This window comes from Hylobates moloch, unplaced genomic scaffold, assembly GCF_009828535.3.
Source record: "Hylobates moloch isolate HMO894 unplaced genomic scaffold, HMol_V3 SCAFFOLD_17, whole genome shotgun sequence".
Classification (NCBI taxonomy): domain Eukaryota; kingdom Metazoa; phylum Chordata; class Mammalia; order Primates; family Hylobatidae; genus Hylobates; species Hylobates moloch.
In genome coordinates, this window is record NW_026652292.1 from 10,170,274 (window position 1) to 10,188,185 (window position 17,912).

Below are 17,912 nucleotides of genomic sequence, written 5' to 3' on the forward strand. Positions count from 1 at the left end.
CATGTCTAAAACACCAAAAGCAATGGCAACAAAAGCCAAAATTGACAAATGGGATCTCATTAAACTAAAGAGCTTCTGCACAGCAAAAGAAACTACCATCAGAGTGAACAGGCAACCTACAGAATGGGAGAAAATTTTTGCAACCTACTCATCTGACAAAGGGCTAATATCCAGAATCTATAATGAACTCAAACAAATTTACAAGAAAAAAACAAACAACCCCATCAAAAAGTGGGCGAAGGACATGAACAGACACTTCTCAAAAGAAGACATTCATGCAGCCAAAAAACACATGAAAAAATGCTCATCATCACTGGCCATCAGAGAAATGCAAATCAAAACCACAATGAGATACCATCTCACACCAGTTAGAATGGTGATCATTAAAAAGTCAGGAAACAACAGGTGCTGGAGAGGATGTGGAGAAATAGGAACACTTTTACACTGTTGGTGGGACTGTAAACTAGTTCAACCATTGTGGAAGTCAGTGTGGCGATTCCTCAGGGATCTCGAACTACAAATACCAGTTGACCCAGCCATCCCATTACTGGGTATATACCCAAAGGATTATAAATCATGCTGCTACAAAGACACATGCACACGTATGTTTATTGTGGCACTATTCACAATAGCAAAGAGTTGGAACCAACCCAAATGTCCAACAACGATAGACTGGACTAAGAAAATGTGGCACATATACACCATGGAATACTATGCAGCCATAAAAGATGATGAGTTCATGTCCTTTGAGGGACATGGATGAAACTGGAAAACATCATTCTCAGTAAACTATGGCAAGGACAAAAAACCAAACACCACATGTTCTCACTCATAGGTGGGAATTGAACTATGAGAACTCATGGACACAGGAAGGGGAACATCACACACCGGGGACTGTTGTGGGGTGGGGGGAGGGGGGAGGGACAGCATTAGGAGATATACCTAATGCTAAATGACGAGTTAATGGGTGCAGCACACCAACATGGCACATGGATACATATGTAACAAACCTGCACATTGTGCACATGTACCCTAAAACCTAAAGTATAATAAAAAAAAAGCCCACCATAAAAAAAGAAAAGGTGACAATGAAAAAAATTGAGATAATTCATGCCAAAGAGATAAAAACAAACTTAAGTTCTAACTAATATCCTTAGAGAAATTCAAAAAATCTTACATTCATAAAGCAAAAATAGAAGCTATTAAAAAACACAAAAAAGAATTCTTAGAATTTTTCCTTTAAAAAGATGATACCCTCTTGGGCCCCTGGTAGTGGGAGCATAGAAGTCACAGAAAAATTGGGGGAAAAGAAACGTTGGATATTGGTGAATTCTTTCAGAACATACGATAAAAAGGCAAAGCGCTCCAAATTTCATAAGAAAATACAAGAGAAATAATCCAAGAGGCTCAAAATCTGACTAATTTCAGAAAGAGACGACAGAAGAAATGGAGACAAAATAATTATTTTAAAAGAGAAGAAGAAAATTTTCTGGCACTGAAGAAGGTCATGACTCTTTAAATTGAAAATGTTCAATGAATTTTTTTTTAAAAAGGCACACACCTAGATATATCACAAGAGAATTTAATAGTATTAAGGCTACAATTAAATTATAGAAAATATTCCTGAGAAAAATAATTTTCCATCTAGAATTGTGTATCTAGTAAACATCACTCATGTGTGAGGGTTAGACTTATTTTTTCAGAATTTAATCTCCTAAGCATCCCCTTTCAAGAACTTATGAGAGAGAAAAACAAGAGAGAAGAGGGCATAGGATCTTGGAAACAGAAGTTCTAATCCAGAATTGCTGTGCAGGTCTAGAGAGAAATATCCAAATCCGTCCCAAAGACAGAGAATTCTGGAAGGGACTTCTATGGAGAAAGGAGGAATTAATGATGCCCGAAATGAAGGATAAGGTTGAGTCCTCAGCCTGACTCCTTAACTAAAAGGAAAGGCCATCTGGATATGTGATGCATCAGATGCACAAACACACTCTGCTGCTGGAGAAGCAAAGCTCTCAAGACACGCGCTTTCACCAAAGTAAAACTTATTTACTAAGTTCTATAGTTTAATAAAAACCATTTTATTATGATTTGTAAAGCTTTCTGAAATCTTTAGTTGGGCATACTAAAAATTTTGGTCCATTGTTTCCATATTTAGAGAGAGAAAAATTATATTAGTCAGGCCCAAAGGACGTGCTGCATTTCTAATCAAAGTTTATTTGCTTCGGAGCTTTTCAAGCAATGGCTAGCATACAATAGCTCCGATTGGATTTAAATAAAATTCTCATCATCATCTCATAGTAATTATTGCATAGGAAGAAAATTATTTATTGCAAGACATAGCAGGCAGCAAAATATATTCTGCTGTGAAGAGACATTGCCGTGCAAACAGGCAGCTGTTTTTTTAGCATGCATGTTTATGTGTTGAATGTAAATGTATGTAAATATCTCAATTTTAACACTATCATTGTTCGAATAGTTTGCCAAGCAATATTCAATACATAATTTAAACCTCTGCAAGATCATTTATTTCTTATTTATAATTTGGCACTCTTGACATCATAGGTTCTTCTGGATATATAGCTAGGTCTAATCGAAAATCTGGTTTATAAACTATGCTTTAGTTTTTTAAAAATCACTACAATTGTTCTTTTGAATATTTGCTTCTAATACATCCTAGTCTACAAATAAGTAAGAAATTCAAAGGGAGACTTTACCCTGCCTTCCCCTGTAATTTTTTGTTCAACATTTGTTCTCATCCATGATATAATAGGAAGGAAAGTGATCAGAAAAAACTCCCCTGTACTGGCGGGGCTCCTGTAATGTACTGAGTCATTATTCTTTGCTGAGCTCTGTATTAGATCCACGGGAGAATTGCAAAGGAAGTAAGGGGTATAGTTGTTACATTTAGATCCTTGTTTTGTTTAATTCATGCATGGATATCTGACCTAATTCCTGAACAGATTTGCGGCAGCTCCTTGCAACGACAGGCGTGAAGCCAGCCTTTCTTCTTGTACCCTACTCCAGTCTCAGAGTCATCCACTCCCTTGCTGCTCATCTAGCAAGTTCCTAAAATGTGGACATGTTTGTCAGGCCCATCGCTTTAAATATTTAGCATCCAGTGCTGCACACGCCTGACCATTCAGAGCAGAGCCTCACCACTGTAGGGCACTGGTGTAGGCATCTCCATGGCTGCACTGTGTAGTCAACTGAGGGCATCCAAGGCTTGGTCAACAGAATCCAAGCTTTCTCTGAGGTGAATTCCTTTTGCCTCATTTTAGTTTTGCTTTGGGCAGTGAAGCTGGCTTTGGCTTGCTTTACATCATTGAGGCAATGTCTGTGCAGAAGTCAGCTGAGTCCTGCAGGTTTCCAGGCCCCCTCAGGTTTCTGTCAGTAAGGAAACTCAGAAGGCTTTGTCTAGAGCCAATCACTAGATTGGCTTACAGTAGCAATTCCTTCCACACTAGAATGTTCTCCTACATGCTCTCTTCCAATTTCCTTTACTAGAGTGGAAGCTTGGCCAAAGGGCTTGTGGATTTTCTAAAGAATTCATGATGGCAACTTCAGAAACCATGAACTTCAGCTTTTCAACATGTTCTGATATGTTTTTCTTTGAGAAACGTGAAACTGATGCCTGAAGTTCAGCCAAGCACAATATGAAAATGCTTCTGGAAAGGCAGAAAACATCTATTGAAGTAACAACCACTGTCCATCTTAATGGATGTGGCTATCACGCCAAAAGACAGCATTTCTTCTAGGAGGAGACACAGAGAGAGCCTCAAACCCCTAGCACATGCTGATGAAAACACAGTGGGTCAAGACGTGACAATGGGTGCAAACCTCCTTCTTCTTAAAAGAAGTGGAATAAGAGTGTATCCTCTCCGTACATCAAGTAAGCATCCTTCCTACAGCCTGTGTTTCACCAGGAAAAGAAACAAGAGGTTATGCCTTTGATTTTCCAAATGGGGCTCACATAGGAATTTCTGATGTTGCCCAGGCACATGTGAATGGCTGACACCCAGAAGCTGTCAGAAGCAATGTCAAAGGCAATGAAGTAGACTGCAGTCAGTTCCTTTATAGCTGCTTCAAATGGCAGCACAAGGTAAGACACATGCTGCAGAAGATGTTACGTGTCAGGGGTATGGCATTTCCATTCTGTTTTAAGCCATCATTCATCTCAACTTTTGGCACATGGCTGAGCTTCTTTGGCAATCAGGGAAGCCACCACAGAGGGGTTCTTCTAGACAATGACTTTTGTGTTGGAGCAAATGCAAAGTTTAGTCAAATCCAATTCTTTTCAAATCATAAATGAATCCATACGGTGTACACAGAAGGTGCTCTGTCGGTCTTCATTTCTTGTGGCTTCATGTATCTGTTGGTGGAGTCTTACTGCACGGTAGCCTCCTGTCCCCATCACATGCACTGAGCTCTTTCTTTTGCAGGTAGTTCCAACTTAAGCACAGCCCACAAATATAAGGATGGGTGTTCATAACCATAATGGTAGGAAATACCTTCAGTTACATAACTCACCCCTAAACTATCATAGACATCATACTGTGTAGATAAAAGTCCTTTTACTTTCCCTGACTCATGTCTTCCCACATTAGTTTGCTGTGAAACATTGTCTTAGTAGTACAGTAATTCTTAACAATTATTATTTTTTCCACAAAGACGATTTCTACTTATGGAAAGAAAAAACAAAAGAAAACAACTAATTTACATCTAGCTCTAACATAACTAAGAGTGAGAAAGAAATGTGACAATAATCTCAAAGAGTATACATTTAAGAAAATATACGAACGTTGGGAGTCTTGACCCAGGAATAGACAAATATTTATGACTCTCCGGCTCGAATAATGTATTTTCTTTAAAAACACATTCTCATCTACTTCATCAGCATAGCTACAAGGAAATTTTAGAGTTAAGACAGAAGGTCGATGGAATCACAGATGATTAAAAGATCTTTTTAGACAGTCAACTATGCAATCCATTTGCTAAATACTCGCTGATGGGGTACTTTTTGATGAACTGAAAACCAAATATCACCTAGAACAGCAGTGAGCCTGAGTAAGATGAGTAAGCAGCGGAGTAATTTGAAATGCTGTATTGAGGCCACCTGGGCCATTAGTACTCCAAGTAACATTGCACATTTTAAAAGGGAGGGATGACAGCTCATGGCTAACACTGACTGTGTTCACATGTGTTCCATATATGTGCCAAATGTTTTACAAGGTCTCATTTATTAAACCCTCATGACTATGGTGTGGCTACTATAATTATCTCCATTTTACTAAGCCCAAAAGTTCTACAATCATGAAAAAGCTTTAATGTTCCCTTTTTGAAAATTCCTTAATATGTAACAACTGTGACTTTTAATAGACATGAATATTTCATTCAAAAAATTAACTAAGTAGGATAAGCCGTCTGTTGTTAACCACACCAGAAACCAGAATATATAACTTATTAGCAAAAACTGACACACCTTGTCCTTTGATCAATTATTATCAATGCTATTCTAATAAGGAGCCCTGGGTATTCAACGACGCTCAACTACTTCTAAATCCACTGACAAAAACTGACTATGATCACAGAGTTTTAGTGAGGATTACATTTACTGGATTAGTGAATATGATCAATCCATGCATATGTCATATCTGATACCCTTTTCTTCAGTGGTTTACTCATTTGAAAACACATATTGAGATCGCCTATGTTATTAGAACACCACAATATTTATTTGGTTAGTACATTTGCCTCTGTGTTGGATAATGGAAAGTTTATCTTGAGATAAATATAATAATTTAATAATGATTCTAACCTGTGACCAGCTCCCGGATCTCCAGGTCAGTCGTCTTGCGGAGTAACCTCACCAGTGCTGGGATGCCACCACAGTTTTTCAGGGCAATTTTGTTATCATCGTTGGCCTTCCCATACACCAGGTTTCTCAGAGCTCCACAGGCACTACGGTGGACTTCGGTCATCCGATGATCCAACAGGTCCACCAGGAGCTGGATGCCTCCTTGTCTCCTTATCTGAAAGAGCAAAGGACACCACTTTTGCTTTACAGTGTAAGGTTTCCCTATCTACAACAAAACATGTTTTTCATATAAAGTATCTGCTAACAATTAATTGCACCAAACTGAATTAAGGCATACAAAAGGAAATGGAAAAAAAAATAAGTGTTTGCTTTATATTTGATTGCCGGTATTTGCTTTAATATCCTACCAATAAAAACCCAAATGTATTTCTTTCAAACTATAGAATTTGGGAAAGGTGATTTTAACTTCATAATGAGTGCCTTAGACATTTCTCTCCAGAAAAATATGCCACATCCTCATGGATGAAGCGCATGAAGAAATAAAAGGCATTAGAGTGATCCTCATTCCCTAGACTTACTAAATTTAACCACTGTCTTAAAGGGCTGCAGGAATGATGTACAAAATGTTAAAATTATGCTTAATAGGGATATGCTCTAAACATTTCAAAGGAATCAGAAGCGAAATGAGAGACTGGAAGAACTGACACAAGGAGTTTTATCTCCGAAGACCCACGGAAATAATAACGTCTCTTACCTGAGAGACAGAACATGTGAGGCCAAGGCACGTTATGCTTAATTTAGGTATTTGATTCAACAACAACAAAACCACTCTACATTTTACTCTTCTTTTTAGCAAAAGAAAATTTTAATCTTTTATAAGTAAATGCAAAATATTTTTGCTGGGTATTTCGAGATGCATATTCTCCTGGCTGCCCTTTGATTTTGGGAACAATTTTAAAATTTAAATTAGAAACAAAATAAAGTGGCTCCTTAACACACAGGCTATTTCACAGGGTTTTCATTAGCAAAGTTGCATCTGAAAACTTTTGCGTGTATGTGGACAAAGAGCACGATTCATCCAGGAATACCCTTCTCTTACACTTTACACTTCAGCGTTCTTCAGGGATCGAAGGATTGGCACCTTCTCTACTTAATTTTTTGATTACAGAAAAACTCATTCATGTCACAGATGTGCTGGGACATCTGGCTGCATCCCCAGCCTCTTTTTCTTTTTTTTTTTTTTGAGACAGAGTCTCAGTCTGTCGCCCAGGCTGGAGTGCAGTGGCGCAATCTTGGCTCACTTCAAGCTCTGTCTCCTAGGTTCACGCCATTCTCCTGCCTCAGCCTCCCCAGTAGCTGGGACTACAGGTGCCTGCCACCATGCCTGGCTAATTTTTTTGTATTTTTAGTAGAGACAGCGTTTCACCATGTTAGCCAGGATGGTCTCGATCTCCTGACTTTGTGATCTGCCCGCCTCAACCTCCCAAAGTGCTGGTATTACAGGCGTGAGCCACCACGCCAGGCCATCCCTGGGCTCTTTCAATAGTGCCCAAGTGCTGCTCTCTCTGTGAGGTGACTCTAACCACACCGTTTAAAACTGCACTTGGAACCACACCCTCACCCCAAGCCAGCATTCTTGTTTATCTGCAAATGCTATTGAATTCTTCATAGGATTTGTCATGTTCTAACTTATTTGTTATGTTTGTCATTATTGTCCGTCTTCTCCTATTAGGATGTGTGTTCTGGGAGGAAACGTCTCTGTTATATATCCCTATCCCTAAACTCAGTGCAATGCCAGACACCTCATAAATGTTCAGGAAATATTTGTCAAATGAATGGAGAGGGTTAATTAATATATTACTTGCTACATTGGTGTTGCTCAGCTTTGCTAAAATAGTGTTTTCAAAATGAAGAAATATCCCTCTTTAAAGACAAAAAACAAACAAACAAACAAACAAATAAACACCTCTTTTGTGAACAGCCAAGGATGTATCCAGAGGCCTCAGCCCTGCAGCTCTTCCAACCCAGCTTACAAACAAAATAGAGCATGCTTCATTTATACAGGGTGGCCTCTGATGATTCCGAATATGCCTATGGGAATTATTTTCATTCATCAGCAAATGAAAGCAGAAAAAGTGGAAATCCTCAGAGCACTCTGGGACTCTAAATTCCTAAGTTGGAAACCACGAATGCAGCGTTTCACATATGGCGCCTCCATAGGAACATGACAGGGAAGGAAGAGGGAGGGACGCAGAGGGACAGTGTGGTTGAGGGGGTTATGGTTGCCCAGCCTGAGGGTGGTCACAGCACCTGGGTAAGGGAGACTCAAGGATCTTTTGGGTCAACTAAGGAAAGAGGAAAAAAAAGTGGGAAACAACTTTGCCCAACTTACAGTTCTACCCAGGGCTTGCTTGGCACCCGCCCAGGAGAGATGATGTTTGTATTCCTATATAGGTGTGTCTTATTCATGCACCCAGATTATAAGCACATCCACTTTATTATAGTGCTTGAGAAGGGATATTCCACGTGTACAAAAAAGGTTAAACTATGAGTATCACGTTCTCTATGTGTGTATATTTGCCCATGTGTGATTTAGTTCAAAGTTCTCTGAGTTTAGTTATTTAAATAATGATGAAACCATTGAAAAGAGATAATAAATCCATTCTTACAGTGAATCTATTGGTTATGTACTAAAAACAGATGGCATCATCAATCAATCTATGCATTTTATTCATATGTATATATTTTAGCTATACTGGATGCTACAATTAATATTCCTAATTTATTATATTTCCAATTCATATGATTTAATGCATTAAGTGATTAAAATATTCCAAAACATTAAAAGGGAAAATGAATTCAAACTGAATGCAGCATGAATTCTTAATGCTAAAATGAAAACACGTTTTCAGTATGACCCTAATTAATGCCATATACCCAAATTTATAGCGAGATTTTCCATTCGATTTTAATCTATTTAGATAAACTTAAATACGTCAATTAACCTTTTTATTTTGCTCTTATTTGGGGTCACCAGATCCTCTATATTCAAACTTGTTTCCTTGGGGTTGAATATTATCTAACAATGTGAGAATCCTACTTTCGTTTTCTGAAGCCAAACATTACTCAGAGTTAAAATGTAAATGGCCACATGTGTGAAATGGGATGGCCAGGTCCTTGGTTCTCCCTCCTCCCCCTGCAGCCTCCCCTCTCCCATCAGGACCAGAAGGGAGGCTCTGACACGGACTCCAGTCCTCTTGCTTTTGGTGGCTGTGCGTGGCTCTGATGCCATCCTCTTCACTTTCCCTCTATTTTGCTTTTCTCCAGGACCCTTCCTTCCTCCAGTTTCTTTCATTTTTTTTTTTTTTTTTGAGATGGAGTTTCGCTCTTGTTGCCCAGGCTGGAGTGTAATGGAACGATCTCGGCTCACTAAAACCTCCGCCTCCTGGGTTCAAGCAATTCTCCTTTCTCAGCCTCCCGAGCAGCTGGGATTACAGGCACATGCCACCACGTCTAGCTAATTTTTGCATTTTTAGTAGAGACAGGGTTTCATCATATTGGTCAGGCTGGTCTCGAACTCCTGACCTCAGGTGATCTGCCTGCCTCGGCCTCCCAAAGTGCTGGGATTATAGGCATGAGCCACCGCACCTGGCCCCTTCCTCCAATTTCTTGCACCCAATCCATCTACCAGTTTCTTCTGGTACCTAACATGAAATCTTTCCAAGCTTCCAAACAAACCTATTTTAAACACTTAAAATGTACAACTTTCTGAAAACCTATCAGAAGAAACATGTCTTCTTTGAAATGGCACCTTTATTTATTCTCCCCCAAAATGACAAGTTGTCTAGTTGCAATTTATCCCCCTAGTTGATCACTCCACATCCAGCAAGCTGAGCCCAGGTTTTTGTTAACATATCATCAGTGCAGGTTAGTTTACCCTCTCCTCACATTATTTCTTTAAAATAAAGTCAATAAAATGCTAGTTAATGTATATCTTATATTTATATATAATTCAACAATAAAATAAAATGCACTAAAAGAGTGCCTGTCATAAGGTGGTAAGTGAATAAGTATTTATGAGATGAACGGTGCAGCTGGTTGTCAGGTATCTGTTTCTCTCTCTCTCTCCTTTTTAGAGCAGGTTTAGGTTCACAGCAAAATTGAGCAGAAAGGGCAAAATTCTCATGTACTCCCTGCCCCCACATAGGCACAGCTCCCCTACTATCAACAATCTGCACTCTAAAGGTACATTTGTTACAGTGGATGAATCTACATTGACACATTGTTATGACACAAATTCTATAGAGTTCAATAGTCCAAAGTCACAATAGGGTTCATTCCTGGGTTGTACCCTCTATTATTAATATATGTACAATGACATGTGTCCTCCATTATAGTTGCATACAGAATAGTTTCACTGCCCTAAAAAATCCTCTGTGCTTTGCCTATTTATCCCTCCCTCTCCACTGACCCTTGGCAACCACTGATCTTTTTACTGTTTCCATGATTTTGCCTTTTCTGGAATTTCAGATAGTTGGAATAATATAGTATGTAGCCTTTTCAGATTGTCTTCTTTCTATTAGTAATAAACATTTAAGGTTTCTCCATGTCGCTAGGTATCTCATTTCTTCTTAGTGTTGAATGTTGAATAATATTCCATTTTCTGGATGTACCACAGTTTCTTTATTCATTCATCTACTGAAGGACATCTTGGTTGCTTCCAAGTTTTGGCAATGTTGTATAACATTGCTATAAACATTTGCATGCAGGTTTTTGAGTAGACATATGTTTTCAACTCCTTTAGTAATACCAAGATGTGCCATTGTTGGATTACATGATAAAAGTATGTTTAGTTGGTAAGAAACTGCTATACATTCTTTCAAAATGGCTATTCCACATTCCCACCAGCAGTGAATGGGAGTTTCTGTTGCTCCACATCCTCCCTAGCCATTTGGTGCTGTCACCTTTTGCATTCTGGTCATTCTGATAGGTGTGTAGCGGTGCCTCATTGTGCCTCCTTCTCTTTTAAGACTACCTGTGTGATTCAGATTTATTTACATTCATACAAATGATTAAAACTGAAATGATGAATGTTGAAATACATATGGGGAAATGATAGCTTCATTTGAATCTGGACTGAACAATTCTCATATCTGCTACTTTCCTGGACCTGATAGAACTGGACAGTGACCAGAAGGGACTTTTCATACATGACCTGAATAGACAGTCTTAAACTCACTTATTAAGTGGTTCTTTGATAGATGATTGACTTTAGTCAGTTGTTCCTGTGTCAATGGCTCACATTTATTTTTCTGCTTAGGTGTGCACTTCAGGAATCTAGATGGCGAGAGTAATCTACAAGGAGTAAGGGAGGTGGAGGCTGGTAAACCCCATCCCCAGGGGAAACAAACGATGAATTAACCAATCAAATAGAGCAAAACTATGCCCTACTGCCTGTCTTTTGTTTTGTTTTGTTTTTGGGTTGTTTACAGTGAGGGCATTCTTGAACCTGATGCAGATAATCTCTGGGGAATGAACACTAGAATGCATTCCCAGTTTCCACCAGGTGAGAATAAAAATAGTTTTCATACCCTTTGCCCTAAAATCCGCTGCTTTGAAGTATGTTTACAATTTAAACTCTAGAACTGACAGTATCTAAAAATCATGCAAGAGAAGGATGCAGTGGGTATCTTCCTTGTCTTTTCCTTACAAGGTAGAATATATCTAAGCCTCTTAAATCAGAAAACAAATGGATAGGTAATTAAATTATACACAAGAGAAATGCAAGTAATGCAATAGCACCTATTGCAAAAATAGGGCCTCATCACTAAAGGAGTTGTTACTCTTAACATAATCTGCATATATTGACAATAGCATATATTTGCCAATGAATTAGCTATCATCATTAAACTGATATCAACATCAATGAATAATTTATAGCATATTCAATTACAGCAGTGTCCAGATATTTGACAGTCTTCATAAAAATGCAATGATAATGATGATGTATAGTGGATAAAAAAAATACTTTAAACAGCTTGCAATAGAATTCCTCTCAGGAGGTATCAGTCTTTAAAAAAAAATACTATGACAAGTTGCTTAGAGGACAGTGAGACCCTGAGGGCGTGGCCTCCCAGGCATTCAGGGCAACAGAAGAGATTGCTCACCTGCTCTGCATTTGCAAAAAGGAGGGATTTGGAGCTGGGGAGAGAAGACAGAAAAGGCTGGAGTAGCTTTTGTCAACCTATTATTTGGTGAGACAAGGACCTCAAAACAGGTAAGGACCTGGGTGTGTGCTGCTATTCCTCTCAGTAATCTTTCATTTTAATAAAATGGATATATCTTTGGGCTTCTGGGTTCCTGTTGAAAGAAACTAGGCTGTGCCTGAGACTCAAAGTAAATTTTAATAACAGTGTGTAAGACTATTGCTACATCCCATATATGTGTATAGCAAATCATATATATACGCATAAACACATATACAGTATACGCACACACACAAACTATGGATACTATGTACTACAGTACTTACTTTCTTCAGATACTTATGAAAACTCAAGTCCCAATGTCTGAGAACTGGTTTATAGAAAGAGCTGATTAAAAAGAAGATAAGGGAATGCAGTGATTTTTAACTAAATTTTCAATTAACTGTTGCTTTTCAATGGTGCTGGCTTTGAAAAAGCTTTTTTAAATGATATAATTATTACACATTCTTTTTTAATATTAAGAATTTCAATAATTTTCTCTGCTTAGAAGCTACTGGAAGATACAAAGTTTGTGGATCCCAAACTAGATGATTAACCAGACGTATGTAGAAATTGCAAAGTTATCAGTTTGTAAAACACACATTTTACCTCACTGAATTTCAACCCTTACTCTTATTGAAAAGCCAGTTAAACAACCAGTTTCCATAAAATCTGAATTGAGGTATGTCCATGTAGTTGCCTCTGAGTAATACAGAAGTATATTTCAAAAAGGTCATAATTTTTTAGTAGAAATTATTTTTGAGAATCTCTCTCTCTCTCCTTCCAATTGTATGAAATGGTCTGCATTCTCCATTTGATAGGTGCACCAAGATGAGTTATGTTTCTTTCTCAGTTGTGTTTTTGAGAGAAAGCACGTTGCAGTGACTGGAGGTGCTGCCTCAGACCTAGGTTCAAATCAAATCTTAAAACCGGTTTCCCCCAGGCAAGTTACTTAAATTCCTGTAAAGCATGAACAAAGTGTGAACCTACCTCATAGGTTGTTTTTAGGATTGAATGAGATTTCAAAAGTGAATTGTTTAACAAAGTATTCAGTAAACATTATATGTCACAGAACCATCCACTGTATCAACTTTTTGAAGGATATTCTTAATTGCTTTCTTACCTGGCCAAAATATAAATTAATTTAATAAAATGTTGATATGTGATAGTGAAAGGAATACAACTTAGGGTTTAACTTTATAAATTGGATTTAGGATGTAAACTGTATATATCGAATAGATCTCTTGCTAACTGTGAGATGAGCAGTGAAGTTTTCTGAGAATGAAGCAGACTTGGAGGTCAAATGCACCTCAAAGCTGTTTTTTTCTGGCAACTGTTTTTCTGAGAGCAGACACCCTCCACAAACATACTTGTGAGTCCTCAGAATTGCTGAACACCGTAAATGAGTTTCAACTTTACTCATTAAGTGCACCCAGGAAAGGCCTCTCCACTTTTTTTTTTTTTTTTTTTTTTTGAGACGGAGTCTCGCTCTGTCACCCAGGCTGGAGTGCAGTGGCGCAATCTCGGCTCACTGCAAGCTCCGCCTCCCGGGTTCAGGCCATTCTCCTGCCTCAGCCTCTCCAAGTAGCTGGGACTACAGGCGCCCGCCACCGCGCCCGGCTAATTTTTTGTATTTTTTTAGTAGAGACGGGGTTTCACCGTGGTCTCGATCTCCTGACCTCGTGATCCGCCCGCCTCGGCCTCCCAAAGTGCTGGGATTACAAGCGTGAGCCACCGCGCCCGGCCCCACTTTTTTTAAACACAAAAAATTTCAAGTGATTCCTCGAGCTTCTTTTCTAAAGACACCACTCAGGAAATGTGATCTCGATAAGTCTAATGGTTTCTATCACTTGGTGTAAATTTTGAGCTGTCCTTGCAGACACCAAATGCAAAAATCACAAAGCATTGACAATTACAAAGAATGCCTCCAGTAAGTCTTACTGCATTCTGACTAAACTCAAATGTGAATTTTTATTTCCACATTTAGATATTTCATGATGCTAAAATCCCATGATTTTCTCTAAATTACAAAGTGTTGATGAACCCAGACTAGAAAGCACCTAAGAAATTCTAGGTCCTGGAATAACTTGAATAACTGCTTTCCTTGAATAAGTTCATAACATGTAGGAGATTTAATCTATTGGATGTTTCATAAGAATACATGCTGCATATATACCATGGAATACTATGCAGCCATACAAAAGGATGAGTTCATGTCCTTTGCAGGGACATGGATAAAGCTGGAAACCATCATTCTCAGCAAACTAACACAGGAAGAGAAAACCAAACACTGCATGTTCTCACTCATAAGTGGGAGTTGAACGATGAGAACACATGGACACAGGGAGGGGAACATCACACACTGGGGCCTGTTGTGGGGGGTGGGGGGCTAGCGGAGGGATAGCATTAGGAGAAATACCTAATGTACATGACAGGTTGATGGGTGCAGAAAACCAACATGGCATGTGTATATCTATGTAACAGACATGCAAGTTCTGCACACGTATCCCAGAACTTCAAGTATTTAAAAAAAAAGAAAGAATACATTCAAGACCTCATGTTATTTAACTTTATTATATCAATTACATATAGTTAGTACCATACCCTAAAACAAATATTCACTGTCTATAAAGATGGACATTGTTTAAAATATTTAAAGATGGATAGTGAGGGCTGACACATTCTCTCTCTCTCACTTCTCTGAACTCTGATCTTTCGGCTTTTTTTGTGTGTTGCTGGACAGCTCTCATCCTCCCCACCTGATTAAGCAGAGGTCTCTCCTTAGGGGCCTGGATCAGATTTCCTTGCCTGGACTCCAAACCCACCACTAGCCTTTGTTATTGGCTTTAGCTGTGTAAGTCCTTGCTTCACAGCTAAATGAGCAGACTATTTGAACTTGAACTTGACTCTGAGAAAACCTGCCGCTACTATGGCATTTAAGCAACTTAACATTAGAATGATCTTCATTTTTAATCCATAATAAAGTGAAGACACCGGTTCCCAGCCTTATCATTTAACCTCGTGGATGTGATGGTCAATAGGGTAAAACTAAAACACTGAAAGAAGGAGGTGAGTCATTTGGAAAAAAGACTCAGATGACCAAGATCGATGAAAAAACCTTTTGGAATTAATTAGAAAATTCAGTAAAATACAAACTTAAAATTTTTAAAGTGAAAGCTTCCTCATAGATATATATAAAAATTCATAATTTTCTTATATACTAAAAATAATTGGTCAGAATATTAACAGGAAATTATTCCATTCAGAAAAGCAACATGGTGTAGAAAATACTTAGGAAATAAATATATTATGAATTCGGAAGTTTCTGTATGAAGAAAATGACATGTATTTACTGAAATACATAAAAGCAGATGTGAATAAAGGTAAATGGACTATCACATTCCTTCAGTATTATAAAGATTTCCATTGGTCTCCAGATTAATTTAAATATTAAAGCAGTTCAAATCCAAAGCCCAGTAAATTTTAAAGTTGTTTTTGGACACAGTGACACTATAGTTCATCTGGAAGAATGAACATAGGGAAAAAATCACAGGAAAAATAAAGAATTATGGAAAGATGAACATATTCTAAAGCACCAATATACAGAACAATATGAAATGACCCCAGAATCAATAGATAACAATGAGAGAGAAGAAAAAAACTCCAGAAAAGATACACGTTTACAAGACTTTAGGATTTCATCATGAAGCAGTATGGATTCGATATCTAGAATTAGTAAAAACAGGCTCACCACATAAGGGATGAGACAGCATTTGATTTCTTCACAATGACAAAAAGTAAATTCCAGATGGATTAGAAATGTAAACGTGAAACATAAAACAAAAAAGCACTACAGGGATCTACAGATGGATATTTATATACTACTGGGAAGACCTAAGGTTGATACAAAAGCCAGGAGCCATAATGAAAAGGACTGATACACACACATTATAAACAAACTTAAATCGTGAGGAAAGAACTAAACAAAATATTGGCTATGAACATGACAGACAAGAACTTCAGATACTTAGCATTGCTAAATTCTTCCTTGAATTTAACCAATCTATTGGATGCAAAGTCATATCTCTTTTTAGTTTTAATTTGTGTTTTCCTAATTACTAGTGAGGTTGAGTCTTTGAATAAATTCTTTACCAAAGAGGTAAAGAATCAACATGAATAAAATTACTTTACTGAACAATATAAACACAAACATTAATAGATATAAGGAAATGCTCTGTTCATGAATGAAAAGAGTGGATATTGAAAAGGCTATAAATTCTCCAAAATTTATTTATACTTTTAACACAATTTCAATCAAAATTCAAGGGATTTTCTAGAACATGACAAAATGATTCTAACTTTCATCTGGAATCTTAAGTAAGCAATAAACAGTAAGACTATTTCAATAAGGAGGAATACAAGGGAGACATTATTTTATCTCATTTATAAATGCTACATAAAGCCTCAATAGTTAAAACATTGTGATATTGATGTAGTAGTCAAGATGGCTTGGCGAAACAGAATGGATAACCAGAAAATAGAGCCCAGTGTACTTAGGAGCTAACGTGTGATAAAAAGAATTACAAGCCAATGTTAAAGTCCTGAATCATACCTAAAGGTCTTAGGGAAGTTGACTGTAGATCATGTACATTCCAAGAATTTAAGAACTAAATGAACCAAATAAGGGCAAAAATAAATTAAAGGAGTATCTATGAGATTTCAAGAATGATTGAGGAGTCCTGAACACAAACAAGAATGGAATCAATTTAATTCCAAAGTAATTGTATGCAGATAGAAGATACTGCTTCAGCTTTAGTATCCTAGTGATACGGAGGCTGAGGAGGGCAGATCACGAGGTCAGGAGATCAAGACCATCCTGGCTAACATGGTGAAACCCCGTCTCTACTAAAAATACAAAAAATTAGCCAGGCGTGGTGGCGGGCGCCTTGTAGTCCCAGCTACTTGGGAGGCTGAGGCAAGAGAATGGCATGAACCTGGGAGGCGGAGCTTCAGTGAGCCGAGATCGCGCCACTGCACTCCAGCCTGGGAGACAGCGAAACTCCGTCTCAAACAAACAACAACAAAAAAAAGTGTAAATATAATTTTAATATATCCTTATAGAGAAGCATACTGTCCATACTGAAGTTAGGATACATCTTTAGATGGTTCAGGTATTCACTTCCTTTTCTTTCTCCTCCTCCACTCCCTCAATACAATAAGGATAGAGTGTGACACTGTGTAGTTTTATAGAGATAATTTAAATAAAGACATTAAGATTGGGCGTGGTGGCTTACATCAGTACTTTGGGAGGCCAAGATGTGCAGATCACTTGAGGTCAGGAGTTTGAGACCAGCCTGGCCAACCTGGCAAAACCCTGTCTCTACTAAAAATACCAAAAATTAGCCAGGCGTGGTGGTACACACCTGTAATCCCAGCTACTCAGGAGGCTGAGGAATGGGGATCATTTGAGCCCAGGAGGCAGAGGCTGCAGTTAGTCTAGATCTTGCCACTGTACTCCAGCCTGGATAACAGAGGAAGACTCTGTCTAAAAATAAATAAATAAAAATAAAATAAATAAGAAATAAAGATCTAAGACTGACTGATAACAAATACTCTTCAAATTCCGGTCTTACTTTTTAAAAGAAATAATCAGTCATCTCCCTTGAGCATAAATATCTACTTTTTAGGTGAATGGTTACTAATTTAATTATCTCTTCATTTGGAGGGGATAAGATCTAACATATTTATCTGTATGTGGCAAAGCTAAACTCACACATTGTTCAACATCTCAAAGAGAATTTTGGATGACCTCACATAAATTTTGAAAACAAACACCCCAAAAGGTAGAT

At 38.0% G+C, this 17,912-nt stretch overlaps 1 protein-coding gene across 7 annotated transcripts in view; it reads right to left on the reverse strand.

Annotated features, from left to right (window-relative positions):
- Positions 1-17,912, reverse strand: part of CTNND2 (catenin delta 2) — a 931,369-nt gene that overhangs the window by 224,169 nt on the left and 689,288 nt on the right. For all 7 annotated transcript variants that reach the window (XM_032135942.2, XM_032135940.2, XM_032135941.2 and 4 more), the window contains one exon: positions 5,819-6,032. In XM_032135942.2, the coding sequence (XP_031991833.1) occupies positions 5,819-6,032 (214 nt within the window). The remainder of the gene's footprint in view (positions 1-5,818; positions 6,033-17,912) is intronic.